General features: G+C 42.2%; 2 protein-coding genes across 2 annotated transcripts in view; one reads left to right on the top strand and one right to left on the bottom strand.

Annotated features, from left to right (window-relative positions):
• The window catches only part of LOC129778292 (mucin-2), a 144,056-nt gene extending 138,088 nt beyond the window's left edge, over positions 1 to 5,968 (top strand). Inside the window, exons 2-3 of the mRNA XM_055785100.1 lie at positions 3,335 to 3,630; positions 3,695 to 5,968. Of these exons, the coding sequence (XP_055641075.1) occupies positions 3,356 to 3,630; positions 3,695 to 5,546 (2,127 nt within the window). The 5' untranslated portion in view covers positions 3,335 to 3,355 and the 3' untranslated portion in view covers positions 5,547 to 5,968. The remainder of the gene's footprint in view (positions 1 to 3,334; positions 3,631 to 3,694) is intronic.
• Positions 5,969 to 11,736: 5,768 nt separating this feature from the next.
• On the bottom strand, positions 11,737 to 13,245 carry LOC129774420 (uncharacterized). The gene is made up of 2 exons (XM_055778156.1): positions 12,265 to 13,245; positions 11,737 to 12,024 (listed from the first exon to the last, which is right to left on the bottom strand). The coding sequence occupies exons 1-2, from the start codon at positions 13,243 to 13,245 to the stop codon at positions 11,737 to 11,739; spliced, it is 1,269 nt and encodes a 422-aa protein (XP_055634131.1).
• Between the last annotated feature and the right edge of the window lie 4,790 nt (positions 13,246 to 18,035).

Below are 18,035 nucleotides of genomic sequence, written 5' to 3'. Positions count from 1 at the left end.
ATGGCCGCTCAGGAAGGTTCTAACTTCTGATCTTAATTCGAACAACCGGGACAACGTTTTCCCACGAGATAACCAACGCACTTCGGTATGTAGAAGAAGCGTGGAATACTGGCTCCCCATTTCATCGCACAACGTTTTAAATAATCTCGAATTCTTGGGTCGTGCCTTGATAAAGTTGATTATCTTGATGCTTTCCTCCAAAACTTCCTTCAAAGATGGTGATATTTTCTTCATAGCAAGCGCATATCGATGAAGGATGCAGTGACTGCTACCACAGCTTTCCGCCTTTTCTTGAATTCTGGCAACGACACCAGCAGTCTTTCCAACCATAGCCTTTGCACCGTCTGTACATACATCAACACAATGTTCCCATGGAATATCATTCTTCGTAAAATAATCGTCAATCAGCTTAAAAATTTCAGCTCCCGTTGTAGCTGTCGGCAGTGGTTTGCAAAAAAGTAAATCTTCTTCAAAATATCCAGAAAATTGATATCGTACAAACACCATTAAAATAGCAAGGCCAGCTACATCTGTGGATTCATCAAGCTGCATCGCGAAATTCGATATTTTCAATCGAGACACCAAAGTGCTCTCAACATCTTCGGCCATGTCTCTAATACGCCGAGAGACCGTATTGTCTGACATGGAAATTGAATTTATCAATCCAACTGTTTTATCATCAATCATTAGACCGACGATATCCTGCATACATGGCTTGATCAAGTTTTCAGCAATAGTATGCGCTTCTCCCGCTTGTGCAACACGATAACTGACTATGTATGATGCAAGAACAGCCTTTTCATTATTTATTTTTGACAAATTCGTCATGTTTTCTTGAACCAATAACTCCTCACATTTACACTTTAATAACGAACTCGGTGTGCCTTCATACTCTGGATGCACATTTTCGAAATGTCGACGCATTTTTGCCGGAAACATTGTGCTGTTGGCAAACACCTTACCACAGATGACACACTGTGGCTTATTATCGCTGGTCTCAGTAAATCCCATTTCAATATATGATTCCTTATATTTCCGCTTTGCGACTTTTCTCACATTGGAATCATCATCTACTGGCCTGAAGTCCAGCTCAGTCTTTTGGATCTGCTGTAGATCCAGATCAACTTCCGCCGATGGAGGCTCTTCATTCAATTGTTGCGCATCAACATTTGTCCGGTCACTACTAATTCATGAAAGCATTTTCAGCAAACAGTTATTTTGTAGTCTTATTTATTCATACCTGCTTGTTGTATTTCTGGATGATCCAGGTCTAAAAAGCGTTTCTATTTTTAGCCAGTGGTCCATTGTGATTTCAATCACCGCGGATTTTTTTTCAACTGGAATTTGCAAAAACAAAAACAAATCCTGTTTGACGTTACCCAGCTGGGAACAGCTCTATTCGTTTTGGTGGTATTAAGCTTCGTACGAGTTCGGGGAGCGCAAAGATAATAATTAATTTCAGGCGTAATGGACCCACTTTGAACATCAAAGTTATGAATGAAAATTAACTTATCCGTATCAAATTAGTTTACTATGTGGATAGAAAACACTTTTTTTGCAGGTGATGACAAAATCTCATATGAATATTTTGTTTGAAGACAATTTTATATTCTATTGAAAACTTTTAGTGGAAATATAGAAAAAAATATAGGAAATATGTTAAGTTAGGATGAGGACAACGTGCATCAATTATATAAATAAAGCAAAATATAAATTTTCATTCAAATTTTAGCAACTGAAAACTGCCTTCCGACTGGCCAATCTGATAGAGAGTAGTTTGTCTCGTAAAAACTGATGTTGTATCCAGATGTCGACACCGTACAGTTGTCATCACGGATTTCGATTGCGCTTGATTCAAGGTGGGTTTTCAAGTGGGAGCACTTGCTATAACTTTACGGAGCACAAATTTCCCGCGGAGCACCATTTGAAAACCCCTGACCTAAACCTTAGAATCAGAATAAAAACTCATACTTTAAAGACCGAAAGTCTGCCAGCACTTTTATGTACAGCGGCACGTAGAGATGTTTTTGTGAACAGCGGCACATTATAATACATTTATAAACATAAAATATTGAAATGAAAATTCCTCGGAGTCTCTGGTTCAACAACAAAAAAGGTTCAAAAATACGAGAGCATCTGACGTTCCTAGCAGGCGAGAAACTTATCCGAAGCTGGGTATATACAGCGAATCAAGATTTAACCAAAAGATATGCTTCGAAGTCGTTTGACATCTCGACCCGTTGTTGTGGTGCGTTCTGGACACCATATAGAGCATCTTACCCCGTCTGTTTTAGAAATGCATACAATATAATCTTGTAGAATTTTCATCATTTTTATTTTATTTTATTTCCTATTCGTAATCTTTTTAGTACACATAATCACAAAGAAAACAGACGTGGCTACGTTTTTGATGTGAAAAAACAATGAATAATATAGTAAAAATACATGTTTGAGCCTTAATTTCTTAAGGCGGGCTTGTTACCCTAATGTTCGTTTTTGACGGCAATAATTCTGTAGTCCTACGATAATAATACAATAGTGTCTTGGACACCACTCTTCAAATTTTCGCATACCCGATGTTTCATTCATTTCTTTGAAAAAATGAGGATTCGTGAAAGACCCTGCCCTGCTTTCGTCTGAAGCTTTCAACGGATTTCACCTGAGGTCTCAAAGTTGTCACTAATTTTGTATTGTTGTTATTGTTTTATTCCATGACCATCGAACGATCATATGTTTTTTTGTTAATTTCCTGTCTTTTATGAAGATCGTGAGCGAACGGTATCGTCAACACCTGCCATTGTACCACAACCACACAATTTTATGCAGACAATTGGAAGACATTACATCCGTATGCTTGCAAACGCCACAACCTATTACCACTGCTTGAGTCCGCAATTGTCAGGTTTATTTTGTTCCTCTTCACCCACACACAACTATACATATAAAAACGCCCAAACCAATGAAGTTGAAGCCGGTGCAGATCGAATCGATTATGTAACCGCACGAAGCACAGGAAAAAAAGGTTCAGTTCCGTCATGATCGGTAGAAATGGTGCTGGAAGGCAGACGACGATGAAAACAAAACCAATAAACGAGCCGAGTGGGGTAGTATTCGCACACCCTTCCTCCCCCTTTCACTTGCATTCCGAGTCAAGGACGGTCAGTGTTTCGTTTCGCTCTTCTTGTACTCCATATCTCGCGCGATCGAAAATACTTTCACTGCATTGTTACGAAAGTAAATCTGCAGATAACTAATTCATCATGAAAAGCGGTATGATTTTGGAACAAAACGCCTAAATGTATGTTTTTTCTTTGTTTCCTCTCGTCTCTTGCAGACGCTGACATCGAAAAGTGCAATGGAACAACGATTATCGAGTTTGTTGCTACTGGTGGTGCTTCTCACAGTGGGTGGTCACCCAGACACTGTCAGGGGTTTCCCACAAGGGGCACGGCAGCGATTTCCACGCAGAGATAACTTCCTGGCGTACAACATCCACAGGACATTCACACCTCGAGACATCAACGATTTGGATATAAACCAAGCCCAGAAAGCAATGGTCGATGTTCAGCAGACCATTGCCGAGGTTCAGCGGCTGCTTGCTCGTGATCCCACGCTGCCGAGGTTGACCAGGTAAGTGTTCAGTTGATTAGAATTAGAAAATATATTTTCATTTATTGCCATTATTGTCTTCTAGGGGTGAAATTGAGGAACTATTCGAAAATGTGACTCGGGAGGAGTTGGAAAAATCGATTCGTCAGGGCGACCAAACCCGTGCGCAGCATATGCGGGCACTTATGTTGGTTCTCCCATATCACACGAGCAACATGAGCCCGGAGAACTTGCAGAATATCTACGCGATGCCACCCGTTACTAGGCTGGTAAACAACGATGAGCCATCGAGCCGACCAAAAGCGGAAGGTTTCCATAAACCAACACCACCTAGAGATGTTCCAACCACCACGAAGCCCGTTTTTCGTATGCGGAGCACCACCAAGGTTCCGATTACAACGATCCGATTCAGCACCCCGAAACCGACTACGTTTCACCCCAGCCCACCGAGAAAATTTTACGAAGATTCCGAGGTCTCACCAACGGTGCTGAAACCGATAAACAGCGAGGTTAGAATCAAACCTATTGAGACCACGACCCCTGGAGAGGAGCCGATCGAGGAAGACGAAACCGTAGGCGAACCGAACGCTAGCAAAACGGAAGAAATTAGCGAGATTTTAGCGTCAATTGGCATTTTGAACGGAGTTCCACCCAGCTTCAAGCGACTTCCTGCAGGAGTGACAACGCCGATTGAAATGGCCAGTACTGCCGCCATCACCACCGCTACCTCCGATCCAACAACCACTCCGGCAACTCCAACCGGCCCAAAGACTGATGAAGAATTTCAAAAGTTGTTGCTTTCGTTTGGGCTTCTTAATGGTAACGACGAGAAGAACGGCGTGTCTCCGATTGCTCCGGTGGAAGTACCTCAGCCATTGGCGAATGATCATTCACAGGTGGAGAAAGCAGACCCTCCAAAAGCGGAAACAGTTAGACCGGCCGTCAATCCAGCTGACTTCATTGCGTTCAAACCACTGCCACCAACTGACGGAGCTTCCTCAAAGTTGAACGAAGAGTTGGATCAGCTGTTAAAGTCCTTCGGACTTCTGGACGGCGAGGGAAGGAACAAGAAATCTTTGAAGCTCGCTGGTTCAACTGTCGCGACCCCGAAGAGCACCCCAATGGGTGCGATGCCAGTGATCAACAGGGATTTGGTGATGCCTCAGATGGCTTCCGTTCTCAATACGCTGGGAATTCAAACCACCCAAAACGAGCGCATCGGGAGAAACTTTGTGGTTGATGAGAATAGTAATGAAGTGGATACGGAGTCTAGCATGGCAAAAACTAACAAGGTGAACAACGAAGATTATCGAAAGCTGGAGCAGCTATGGGAAACGATTCGAGAGTTGGAGCGATTGAACGAAAACCTCACTGATGATTCACTGGATTCGCTCAATCTTCGCAACTTCAACCTAAGCGAATCGTTGTATGCGCAGGGTCCCAATCCGCTGGAAAATTTCGAGCTAACTAGAACAAATTACATCAAGAAGCGGCAGGAGCCCAGCGAGGAAAAAACACCGGATTCCCCAATTAGAATCTCTCTCGGGCTTGAGCTAAACAATTCCTCATCGCCGTTAACGGAAATAACTTCTAAGACGACAAACGAATCGAGCAGCACGACAACATCCGAGGTGGAATCCCTAGCAAACCAATCATCTTCAAGCGCAACGGAAGTAACACCCACAGAGAGTTCCTCAACAACAACAACAACAACGACGGAATCGACTGCCCGGATATCGGCACTGGAGGAATCATTCGGTGGTGGCGCCGATCCGGTCGCTCAGGAGCCATTGCCACAGCCGCGACGGAATGGGTTCTACTTCCTGGCCGATTGGAACTCCTTCCTCGAGGTGGGCGAAGAACCAAACCGAGTGGTCATTAGTTTCCGACCGCAGGCGGGTGACCCGAGTCGGTTTCTACCCGTGAATGTGCCGTAAGTAGTTCAAGGATTGCACGTTTCAATCTTCTTTGTGGGACACAATAATGAAAAAAAAATACTAGCAAAACAACACATTATTCAAAAAAAAAAAAAGGAGGGTCTGGTAACTGTAGTTCGTAATGTTTCATCCCTTTTATTCGAGGCCAAACTTTCGAGATCGCCAAACAGAGATTCTCAGAAGAACTCACATTACTGCCAAATTCCCAGCATTTCATGGCCCCCTCTCGTCTCTGTACATAGCTTAAGTTATAGAACTCATATTTATTTGTACATTTGCTAGACAAATAGGGTGACAAATAGGATGATGGAATAAAGTGGAATAATGTACAAATTGTCTACTCAGAGGCATTGTAAATGGAAAGAAATCCTTGTCCGCTGTCCCACCATTGTTGAGAATCTTATTTAATTGATTGATTGATTTATATACACTCAACAAAAAAAAAAATAGAGGAACAGAGTGCGAAGTCGGAAATTTTAAATGATTTTTGATATGCTGTAACTTTGTGAAAAATCAATGTTTGTGGGTACAAATATTGTAAAAAGTGATGATACTCACATATTCATACGCATTTCCACACATAAACGCACTCTTCACCCACAAACTCATAAAGAAGAAAGTTACGAATCGTTCATTCTGAGAGTCTCGTAGGATTTTGTACTGATACCATTTGCGATTAAATGCTCCTCTAATTTACTCCAAATTTTGAACAATCGGCTAACAAAAACGTATCAATATGAAACGTTCACAGATGTTTAGCGAACACACCAGGATAAAAATTTGCATGCAAACATTAGAACTTACTGCGATATTTGCCGAATTACAGTGATTGATTAATTGATTATTTGATTTATTTCAGTCGGCTTTAACCTATTCAGATAATTCGCCGTCTGTCGAAAAATATTGATATTACAAATGTATACAAAGTTATTACATGACGTGGTGAAAAATAAACGAACTTTGAACAACTTTAAACACTTGAGTTTGAGTTTTATTTGAACAATGTATCTTAAATATACTATACAATTCATTTTATCTTCCCCTACCAAATACATTTAAATGCAACGAATTTAATATAAATGAACCTCAGACAGTCATAAGACTGATAAGGAGGTTCTTCCTCAATGTTCAAGTGTGCAAAAGAGAGTTTAAGCGTTTGTAATGTTTAAAGATGTTTCCATTCGACTTATTAATCTATTCAATTGTTTTCCAGGACAAATTTTTTCAAAGTACTTTTGAATGTGTAAATCGAAGAAACATTTTTTAAGCGCATTGGCAGATTATTAAAGTTCATAATTGCGGGATATATACAACCAAATCGAATATAGTTGGTTCTAGGAATAATAGTTCTTAAATTATTTTGATTTCGAGTCTCATAACGATGTGATTCATAGAGTGACTGCAAGTCTATGTTATGCTTTATCAAATTATTTTTTACTTTGTATATAAAAAGAGCCGATTCATAAAATTAAGTTTGCTTGAAGTTCATCACATTATTTTTCTTATATAAATCAATGGTTGTAACGTTTGGATCTAAATATTGTTCCCAGAAAATTGTTCTCATAAACTTGTTGAGAGTGATTGCGATTTTGCTTGTTAAATAGTTTGGTGCGTTTTGCCATATAATGTTCAGATAACAGATTTGTGAGTTAACGTGCGCATAGAACAGGTTTTTTTTTCTCTTTCATGGGCAGTATATGACTACAATGCCGAAGAATACCAAGAAACTTTACTATTTTACGATGGATATGCTCGATGTGGAGATTCCATTTAAGTTTTGTTGTAATACTAGTCCTAGGTAAGTTATTGAAGCGACTCTTTCAAGCTTTTCTTCCCCTAGATGTAACATAAAGTTCACATTACAAAACCTGTCAGTGCTAGAGAAAATTATGAACTTAGTTTTTGACGCATTAATTGTTAAACGGTTGTCATAAAACCATCGATTTAACAAATTCAAATCAAGCTGCATGTTTTGAGACAGATCTTACTACTACTTTAGCAGATTTTAAACAATTAGGAAAGACACCGTCCTCGAGAGATTGATCAATCAAATCCGTTAATTTGGGAACAAATAGTGGTGTTCAAACAGGATTTGTTATTTCACTGGATTTCGGGTGGCGGGATAATAAAATAGCCAAAGATAAACTGGTAAACGATATATTCAAATAAACGGTTGAACTCTTCTAAGCGCGCGCACGAACTATACACTCCTATGGGTATGATCTAACTGGCCTATTGTTTCAGCTAATCTATTGGTACAGAGACCACTAACGGAAGCTGAGCTTAGTTGAGGAGGTAGTAGTTCCGCGCATAGGGTGACCGACTTTTTGATTATAATTCAAACATTCCCGGCCGCCTTGAAAGCCGTATCGGTTTCAACAAAATTTTAAAACGTTTTAATTCAATTCACTCATTAATTGGACTGCTTTTTCACGTAGACCGGTAGCGTCGAGGACGGGAGCTAAGGTTCGACTCCGTCAACTGTGATACAGCCGGCGTCGATAACCTAAGTCCGCGAGCGACTCCGCCGGTTTCCTTACTGCTGCATCTGCGTATAATGCATTGTTTCTGCTACAGATACTCATATGGTTGCTTCTATGACTTCTGATGTCGATGGGTTAATGCTGCTACTACGGTTGTTTGGGATTGTTGTGGTTGGGGGTACCTGGATGGAAGAACGCGTCAATGCCGTAACAGGAAAGAAAGTTTATGGTACTTAACGAACAACAGCCTTGGAGTGACAGTTCTGACCCGTCCGATCAAAACAGCGTCACTCCTAGTGCTTTTGTGCTGGAACCTCCGACAGTGGGACATTATGTACAAATTGATCTGGAACACTGCTTATGCGAAGTCAATGCTTGGCTGGGTACGTGGTGATTAAGAGACGGAGGGAACACTGGTGAACGAGCATTGATCTAGCAGATCAACACTGGCGATGAACGCCGAGTTTGAAGAGTTTATCTCTAACAAACCTAAATTGTATTTCTTCTCATATCGTTGGAGAACGCTGGACTGGGTATAGATTCGTTTCTGGATCATTAATTTTGCTGCGTCGATACATCATGGTTATCCTGGATCGGAAGAACACATATCTTCGATATCGCTCTCTTATATTCGCCATCTTTTGTTCGTACTGTAACAACCCGAATGTTGCCATCGGGTCCTTGGTGAGTATTCACCACGCGTCCAAGGCTCCACTTTAATGGTGGAAGTTTGTCCTCTTTCATCAGGACCATGGTACCCGTCGATATATTGTTGCGTTGACGGGTCCATTTGGTGCGATTGTGGAGATCGGAAAGGTATTGCACAGACCATTTTTTCCACAATTGCTGCACAAATGATTGCGCCCGTTGCCACATAGAGAGTCTGTTCTCTGGTATTTCTTGGAGACACGGTTCCGGTATAGCTGACAGAGGTCTCTGGACAAGGAAATGTCCCGGGGTTAGCGCTTCATAATCGTTGGGATCATTACTAATTGGAGTCAACGGACGGGAATTTAGCACGGATTCTATCTGAACCACAACTGTCTGCATTTCATCATGCTGTAAAACTCGAACACCGATGGATCTTTTGAAATGCGTTTTGAAAGACTTCACCGCTGCTTCCCAAAGTCCTCCGAAGTTAGGTGATCGAGGAGGAATAAACCGGAAGTCTATGCCATCTTGAGCTGCTTCACGAACCGCTGATTCCTGGAACTGTTGATTCAAAAAAAGTTGACGTAGTACGTCCAACTCTCGTCTGGCCCCCACGAAATTGAGGGCGTTATCACACATTACTACAGCAGGTTTTCCTCTACGGGCTATAAATCGCTTGAAGGCTGCAAGGAAGGCTTCACTGGTCAAATCTCCTGCGAGCTCCAAATGCACCGCCTTCGTCACCAGGCAAACAAAAATAGCGATGAAGGATTTCCTTGGAACAGCGCGACGTCCAGGATAAACAACAGGGAACGGTCCACAATAGTCGACCCCAACCTTCAAGAATGGAGGAGCCGGAGACACACGTTCAGATGGTAGATCCGCCATTAATTGATCCAGAACCTTCGGTCTGGTGCGGAAACAGGATACGCACTCGTGAAGTACTGTGTTTGCTAGTCGTCTAATACGGGTAGGCCAGTATTTTTCACGTACGGTGGAAACCAATAGCTGCAGCCCTGCGGTTTGCTGTAGGTTTGTGCTGGAGATGACTTTTTCGTATAGGCGACTCAGGAGAAGTGCTGAGGATAACTCTAAACGGGGAATGGTCTGCTTCCTTTTCTTTCGTTTGAGGTCTTCCAAGGGAGCGACCTTGGACTTTGCGGTAATAAGATTTACTTCCACGGAACCATCACTAGACGTGCAACGAAGGTAAATACAGGCTCCATAAGCCTTATCGGATGCATCGCAGAATCCGTGTATCTCGACGAGCTCCAAGTTTTTCGAAAATTGCACCCATCGGGGTACTGATAATGATGAGAGTGCTCGCAGGTTTCGTCGATAATCCATCCAGAACGATTGCATATCGTCTGGAAGCGGATCATCCCAATCACATTTCCGTTTCCAGATCTCTTGTAGAAATATTTTCGCTAAGACTACCACAGGACCCACTAGTCCTAACGGGTCAAACAGGCGCGCAGCGTCAGCGAGAACTATACGTTTGGTAAAGACGGTTTCGCTGTTCCATTTGGGAGATGTGAACAGGAATTTATCTGACCTAGGTTCCCTTAATAGACCTAAGGTTTTAACGGGAGAGTTGGAAGAATCCAGCTCAAACGTGGCACGGTCATCTACCAAGTCTGCGGGTAGATCCTCAAGTAACGTTCGACAATTCGAGTTCCACTTTCGTAGAATGAATCCACCAGACGCCATCAGCTCTTGCATTTCGCGAATCAACTGTTTTCCTTCTTCAAGGTTTTCGGTTCCTGTCAACTGATCATCCATGTAAAAATCTTTCTCTAAAACTTCCGCTGCATGGGGATATGTAGATCTTCCGGTTTGTGCTAATCGTTTCAGACACTTGGTGGCTAAATAGGGAGCTGCCGCAGTGCCATACGTGACGGTGGATAATTCATATGTAAGAATAGGTGCGTCGGAGGAATCTCTCCAAAGTATGCGTTGCTGACGTTGATCAGTGCATTGCATCTGTATCATACGATACGTTTTTTCTATGTCCGCAACTATTGCTATTTTATGGAAACGGAAACGAATTACAATAGACAATAGATCCTCTTGTACGACCGGTCCAACCATCAGTGCGTCGTTCAATGAAACCCCAGTTGTCGTTTTGCATGAAGCGTCAAACACAACACGAAGCTTGGTCGTTGTGCTATCGGGTTTCAGAACCGCGTGGTGAGGGAGGTAGTAGACAGGAGCTTCATCGTTGGGTTCGTTAACTTGTCGCATATGTCCGCGCCTTTCATAGTCACTCATAAATTCTCGGTACGCGGATTGCAATCCAGGGTTTGACTGGAAACGTCTATCCATTCCAGTTAACCGTTTCATCGCTGTATTACGTGACTCTCCTAATTGCTTGATGACGAATTCCTTTTTCGGTAAGCTCACTACGAATCTACCGGATTTATCCCGAGTAGTTGTTTGGTCAAAAAGGTTTTCACATACTGTTTCTTCTACTGATTGTATGCTATTGGAACGACAGGTCTCCACCTCCCAAAACTTCGTTAATTGATTGTGTACATCTGCAAGTGTACACGTGTAGGCTACGGTTGACTGCTGAATCCTTTCTTCAACGGGAACCGACCCGGAAACTATCCAGCCGAAGACAGAGTTTTGTAATACTGGACTGTCGTCGGCAAGTCTCATACGACCCTCCTCGAGAAGATCGTAGTAGTGTTCAGCTCCAATGATAATATCCACACGACCGGGTTAAAAAAATGTAGGATCAGCCAACACAATATCTTCAGGAAACCTCCAATGGCTGACATTAATCTTCGAGGTTGGTAGTGAAACAGTAAGCTCCGGAAGCACGAAGAACTTCATCTCAGAATTGTACGTCGAAATCTGATCGGATCGTGACGCTATGGTTGCAACAGCTATTTTTCGTGACACTGCCTTGGATCCTCCAATACCTTGAACCGTTAGATACTTCGGCTTCTGTATGAAACTCAACTTCTGACAGAATTGTACGGTCATAAAACAAAACTGTGAGCACGAATCTAGCAGAGCTCTAGCTAGTTGAGTATTTCCGAAACGGTCTACTACTCGAACGATGGCGGTTGACAGAAGAACTTCTTTAGAATGGGTTTTAGTACTGACAGGAAGCGCGACAGTATTTCTACACGTGCATGACTGGTTTGTGGTGGTAGGTGATTGGCTGATGTTGGAGTGTATAACTGGGAGTGAGTTTGTGTCGTCTGAGTGTGTATCGGTTGGTTGAGGTTCGATCGAGGTGTTTGTAACTGCTGTTGATTGGTGGTTTGACTTCTTGATTGCGCGACAGAGGAATTGACCGGGTATGAGTTTGTGTGCAACAGCGAGTGGTGCTTCTATCGACAGTGGTGACAGGATCCCTTGTTACAGACACGAGCTTGATGACCAGGTGACAGACAGTTGAGACACAGCGCGTGTCGACGGGATATTTCCACTCGTTCGGAAGTCTTCATTTTTAAAAACTTCATACAACGGAAGGCAGAATGAAACGCTTCTCCACAGAAAAAACATTTATTAAAAGTGTGAGTGGTCGTATGACTGATATATATCTTGGATCGCTTATCTTCCATCGGTACTGGCTTGTTACCAGCAACCGATTGTAAAACCGAACAATGGTTTCGAAGAAACTGGATTAGTTTATCATAGCTAGGCACGTCCTTGGAGTTATGGTGAGACTCCCAATGTCGGAGAGTTGTCCCATCTAGTCGCGTACACATCATATGAACCAACAATGTGCTCCAGTTAGCTGTTGGTTCCCCCACTTTGTCCAACATCATGAGATTCATCTCGAAATCGCTGATTAGCCGATTCAGTGAATCGTAACTTTCTTTCTTCATACTCTGCACAGCGAGCAAGGCATCTAGATAAGCTTTTACAATCAATTTACGATTCTCATAACGGTTTTGTAACAACGTCCACGCCACCTCATAATTAACTGCTGATAACTCCACAGAGTCAATTGCCTTTAACGCCTCTCCTATCAGTGAGGATCGCAAATACGTAAACTTGTCCATGGGCATCAACTGGTTATTTCGATGAATCAGGTTCTGAAAATTGTCACGGAATATCATCCATTCTTTCAGTTGCCCACTGAAAGTTGGTAGGCGGATGTCTGGGAGTTTCATACGAGATAGTCCTACCGATGTCTCACCAAATTCTGTGGTTGATGATCTTACAGTTGGTTCTGACCGACGCTCATGTTGCTTCAGGGACATAATTTCACCCTTCAAAGTGCAGAAAATTTCTTCCATCTCGGACAGTACCTTCCAATTTTCTTCTTCTCTGGCTAAGTTCAAACCGGTTACGCGTTCTGCCCATTCTTTTTCCGTCTCCTTAGGCTCGGGTGGTGTTTGCTCACTTTCTTCTTCTGCGAGTAACTCGATCCTTTGACGTACGATCTGGAACTCCTTAAAAGTTTCCTCGAGCCGCTGTAGTCGAACGTCCAATTGGCAATTATGTTGATCTGCGTCGAAGTTATGTAGGAAATTTCGTACCGTGTCGAACTTCTTGCGTAAAAACCGTTCCTGCTTCAGCAAATCTCGTAAATTATGATCCATGTTCACTGAATTTCACCACTGTTCACTGTCACACTACCCCAGAATAAGCTGTGCACACTCTTTGATCTCAATCTACTCTACGTCCTGCGCGACTTGTAATGTATAATATGTAATTGACTGACGACCGTTTACTGTATAACGAGAACCGATCGAACAGACAGTTAGAGGAAGAAATATTCAGAATATTGGTGAACCAACCCGATAAACCACAATCTCAGGGGAAACGTGTATTTAATCAATGAAACTCCCAGTTTTGTAAGCCAATTTCATTTATTCGTTTTTCGTCATGCAATGGCGGCCTTTCATGCACCAAGCCACCACAAACCTTTTGTTAACATGCAGTACTTATCACTCTATATGTCCTTCCGCAGATACGATCCGATGGTTCCCAGCAGTTTCTGTCGCCACTTAAGCTCCGCTATCCTTTCCGCAGGTTCGACAATTCGTAGTATCTTCCTCCGCAAACCACTTTTTCTGTGTGGAATAATTCCACGACAAGCCAACAATGGCACACCGAAAGTTCACTCAACTTCAATCGCACAACTTGGCTCACTTTCTTGGCCTTTATTCGTCCCCGAAATCCGGCTCGAAGGACCAAATGTTCAAACAGGATTTGTTATTTCACTGGATTTCGGGTGGCGGGATAATAAAATAGCCAAAGATAAACTGGTAAACGATATATTCAAATAAACGGTTGAACTCTTCTAAGCGCGCGCACGAACTATACACTCCTATGGGTATGATCTAACTGGCCTATTGTTTCAGCTAATCTATTGGTACAGAGACCACTAACGGAAGCTGAGGTTAGTTGAGGAGGTAGTAGTTCCGCGCATAGGGTGACCGACTTTTTGATTATAATTCAAACAAGTGGTATGTTATTTTTTAATAGTTTTGACGGGATTCCATCTATACTGACTGCATTCGAATTTTTGAGGCCAAGAATATAATTACTTATTTCATTAGTTGTAGCAGGTAGCATAACAATAGATCTTTGAATAGTTACATGAGAAGTAAAGTTTTGCCTTTCATTGTTGAATTTTCTCAGCAGATTGATTGATAGTTCTCGTGGTATACTGATGAAAAAATTATTGAAAGCGTAACATATTTCAGAAGAGTTTCTTAATGTCAAACCAACCACACAAATCTTGGGTATCGCATTATGGTAAGTTTTATTATTTTTATGAAAAACAATATAGTTCAGTATACTCCACACCTTTCTGGCGCTGTAACGATTCTGTGCTATTAGATTTTGATAATATATTCTCTTTTTTTGTTTTACAATTCGTGTTACATAGTTCTTTTGCTTCATATAGTTTAGTTTAATTAGCAGATTAGCTGGCCATTGGATTGTTCTTTTGTATAATTGATCTCTAAACCGGATTTCTCTTAGAACATTGGCATCAATCCATGGTGTTTTACTACGATATCGATTTGTGATTTTGGCTTGATACGAATTTCTTGCCATAGTGTTTGTAATAAGTTCTGAAAAATCATCAAAGTTGACTGTGGCTTCGATGGACTGTGCCAATACAGTTGAGATACGGTCAAAGTCATATTTTAAAACAGGTCTCTCAGTGCGAGTTTTCGATATTCTATAAGGTCCGAAGCTAAGCAGGAGTGATTTATGATCAGTAAAACTAACGTCATCTAAACAGAAGGAGAATTTTTGACAGAACAAGTCTGTGATTGCGTGATCTATTATTGAACCTGACATACCACTCCTGTGAGTAACAAAATCACTATCAATTTTATTTAGAAATGTAAACCCGTTGGACTCCACCATAGAGACATAGCTTTTTGAGATATCATTGAGTAAGTTTATGTTAAAGTCTCCAACGCACAGCATTTTATCTGTGCTTTCGAGCAAAGAGTCCAGATAATCGACACTATCTTTGAAACTAGCATGCGGTGGGCTATAGATTACAGCGATTTTTATTTTAGGCTCATTTAATGCTAAAATGATTGAACTACCTTCCAAGTATTCTTCGTTCCTTAATATTTCATACGGCATAGATTGATGAACAAAAATACAGGCTCCACCACCTGGACGGTTTGAGCGTGGACAGCAAACTACTTCATAGTGTGGTAAATAACAAATATGCAGTTCATCCGAACTCAGCCTCATTTCAGTAATACATATAAAGTGAACAATAGTATCAAAACCACTAATATAAACCAACAGATCATCAAGCTTGTTCCGAATCGAGTTTATGTTTACATAAAATAAATTGATTCTCGTATGAGTGAGAACATTATTCAAACAAGGGTAATCAATATTCAAGCTATCCCCAAACCGAGGATTACTTATAAGATCGGTATCATCGTTTATTCTCATCTTGTCGAAAGTGATCGAAGATATGACACCAACACCATCAGCCAGAGCCACCAACAGCAGCAGCGGCAGCAACAACAACAGAGAAAGCGAGATATCAGGCCTTTCTCGGAGACGAGCGTAGCTTCCCCAAGTCTTCGATGGAATCGATAACATAGACATCGGCAGAGTCGTCCCGCTTACAGTAGACATTACCTTTACTGCACCATACGTATTTGTAGCCATGGGACACTCGGAGAGATTTCGCTTCTTTGAAGATCAATCTGGTTTCTCTCGTTAAGTTTTCGTTTATGAAAACTTTAGTGTGATGACGCTTGTGGGTAGGAGAAGATCCGGATCCAGTCGATAACATTGCCTTATCAATATCAAGTTCATCAACGTAGATTGATTTACCCTTACGAGCACGTAGGATGTTGTTTCGAACTTTCGAGTTGCTGAGTTCAACCGCGATCATTCCATTCCTAGTACGCTGAGTTCTTTCGAGGTCAGTGGGCGTTACTTGAACCCCGATAGCGGCGGCAACCTTGGTGACTATGAAAGGTACATCCAGAGAGAGTTCCTTGGGTATACCATTAATTACGATTTCGTTTTTCAAGACACTTTGCTCAGCAAGACGAAGTCGCCTCTGCAAGATCGCGACTGTCTTATTCAGGATCAGGAGCTGGTTGTCGTGCTCACCCACTTTATTGAAACAACTAGTAAAGTTTTTTCTCATTTCCTCGTGAAGCGACTTAATGTCCTCATACTGAGCGGAGATAAACATTTGTGAAGACTTCACTTCTTCAACAGAACACTTGATTTCATTTTGCGATTTCGAGAGTTTATCAATAGACACACTTAAACTTTTCAGAGCATCGTCAGAACGTTTTTGATTCTTACTGTTTTCATCACACTTATGACTAATGCTATCAATCGAGGTCTGCAAACATTTCATATTGGCGAGCAGTTCATCCATCTTTTTGTTGGACATGTGTGATGATTCGCATTGGCTTGAACAATAGTAGCTATTAGATTTATGTACTTTGTTAGAACGAGTTTCAGACAACCCCGTACATTTTACATGCAAAGAGTTGCTACAGTACACGCATTTCACTTGCTTTTCGTCCGCTTTGATTTCCGATTTACACCATAGACACTCATCCATGGTCAGTCTTTTGTGTCTATTAGACATGACGCCTAGCACCAACACAAATCTTGTCTACTACAATAGGCGCATTCAGAGCGCGAAGTTTTTCACTAATAGCTGGTTATATCATAATTTACCAATTATTAATTGTCACTCTATGATAAGACACAGTTACGGGCTTGAAGAAGAAGTAAGGGTTGCTATTTTTCAGTACGTATTTCCACGGAAAACTTTTGATTTCAAGGAGATGGAATGGAACGCGAGTTGGATGGAACGCGAGTATACTCTCGTGCACATCTGTAGTGAACGCAGATTATCTCGTCCGTTTCCTTTCTTCCTCGTAGCCGTTGCAGATCGTAAATTGCAGTACGCCGGATACACTAAAGTGTGTGGCATTTGTGTCATGAGTATGTGATAATTCTGAAAAATCGCAAAGGAACAGTATGCGTATGCATTAAAAGAATTAAGATCGTACTCACCCGGACCCCGGGCTCCCCGCAGCACCTGCCACCAGAGGCTCATCAGCTGAAGTCGGGACCTCTCCGATCAGGGGTGCTACGGGGGAGGTGCGTACTTAAATTTCCCAGAACAAGCCGGCATCTTTCAGGAACGACAGTGAACCTCCTCACGAACAGGGTCATTGCTGAGAACATCCCTTATTGATGTTGACAGCTGATAATGTTCTCACAGATCATGATACTTCACGCAGTTGATTAATATGTGTTCAACTGTTAACCTAGTGTCACATGTTGTACAAATTGGAGGATCACATCGAGTGATCGTGTGAGCATGGGTCACCCTTGTATGGCTCACACGCAGCCTGGACAGGACCCTCTGCTCCCGTCTGTTGTCTCTGTCGTTCCATCGAGTCAAATCGCCTTTAACCTTGCTCACCAAGCCGATGCAGCGTAGAATGAACGATAGCTTCACTTTTGAAATTTTTAAAGATGTCGGCCGCAGGAACGGTGTCCGTCGCGAAGGGCTGTGCCGACCTACCAGCTGCCGCCAGTTTGTCCGCTTGTTCGTTGCCTCGGATGACCGGGAACCCAACACAAAGTTGTCGTCGGTGTGCAGTTCAACTCTACTGCCTGAATGAATGGGTGCCGTAACCCACCCGCCTCCAGGGCTGAGGGCACCGAAAGCGAATCGGTGAAAATGACAACTGGAATATGAGCTGGGACACGACGTATAGCATGCGCTATGGCCATCGCCTCCGCAGAAAAAAAAAACGAGAATAACTTCGGTATTTTGAGGCATAAGCCCCCTCCGATGCCGCTGATTCCAATGCCGAACAAATCGTTGTATTTGGATCCGTCAGTGAACAGTCGCATG

The sequence above is a fragment of the Toxorhynchites rutilus genome, chromosome 3 (genome assembly GCF_029784135.1).
Source record: "Toxorhynchites rutilus septentrionalis strain SRP chromosome 3, ASM2978413v1, whole genome shotgun sequence".
Taxonomy (NCBI): Eukaryota; Metazoa; Arthropoda; class Insecta; order Diptera; family Culicidae; genus Toxorhynchites; species Toxorhynchites rutilus.
Note: the sequence above shows the minus strand (reverse complement) of the source record. Positions and strands in the feature narration are given on the sequence as shown.

Coding starts and splice junctions, on each gene's coding strand:
- LOC129774420 (XM_055778156.1), bottom strand. CDS start 13,245: ATGGATCATAATTTACGAGATTTGCTGAAGCAGGAACGGTTTTTACGC. Junction 12,025..12,264: donor CGGTTGCTGGTAACAAGCCA/GTACCGATGGAA, acceptor CACTGTCGATAG/AAGCACCACTCGCTGTTGCA.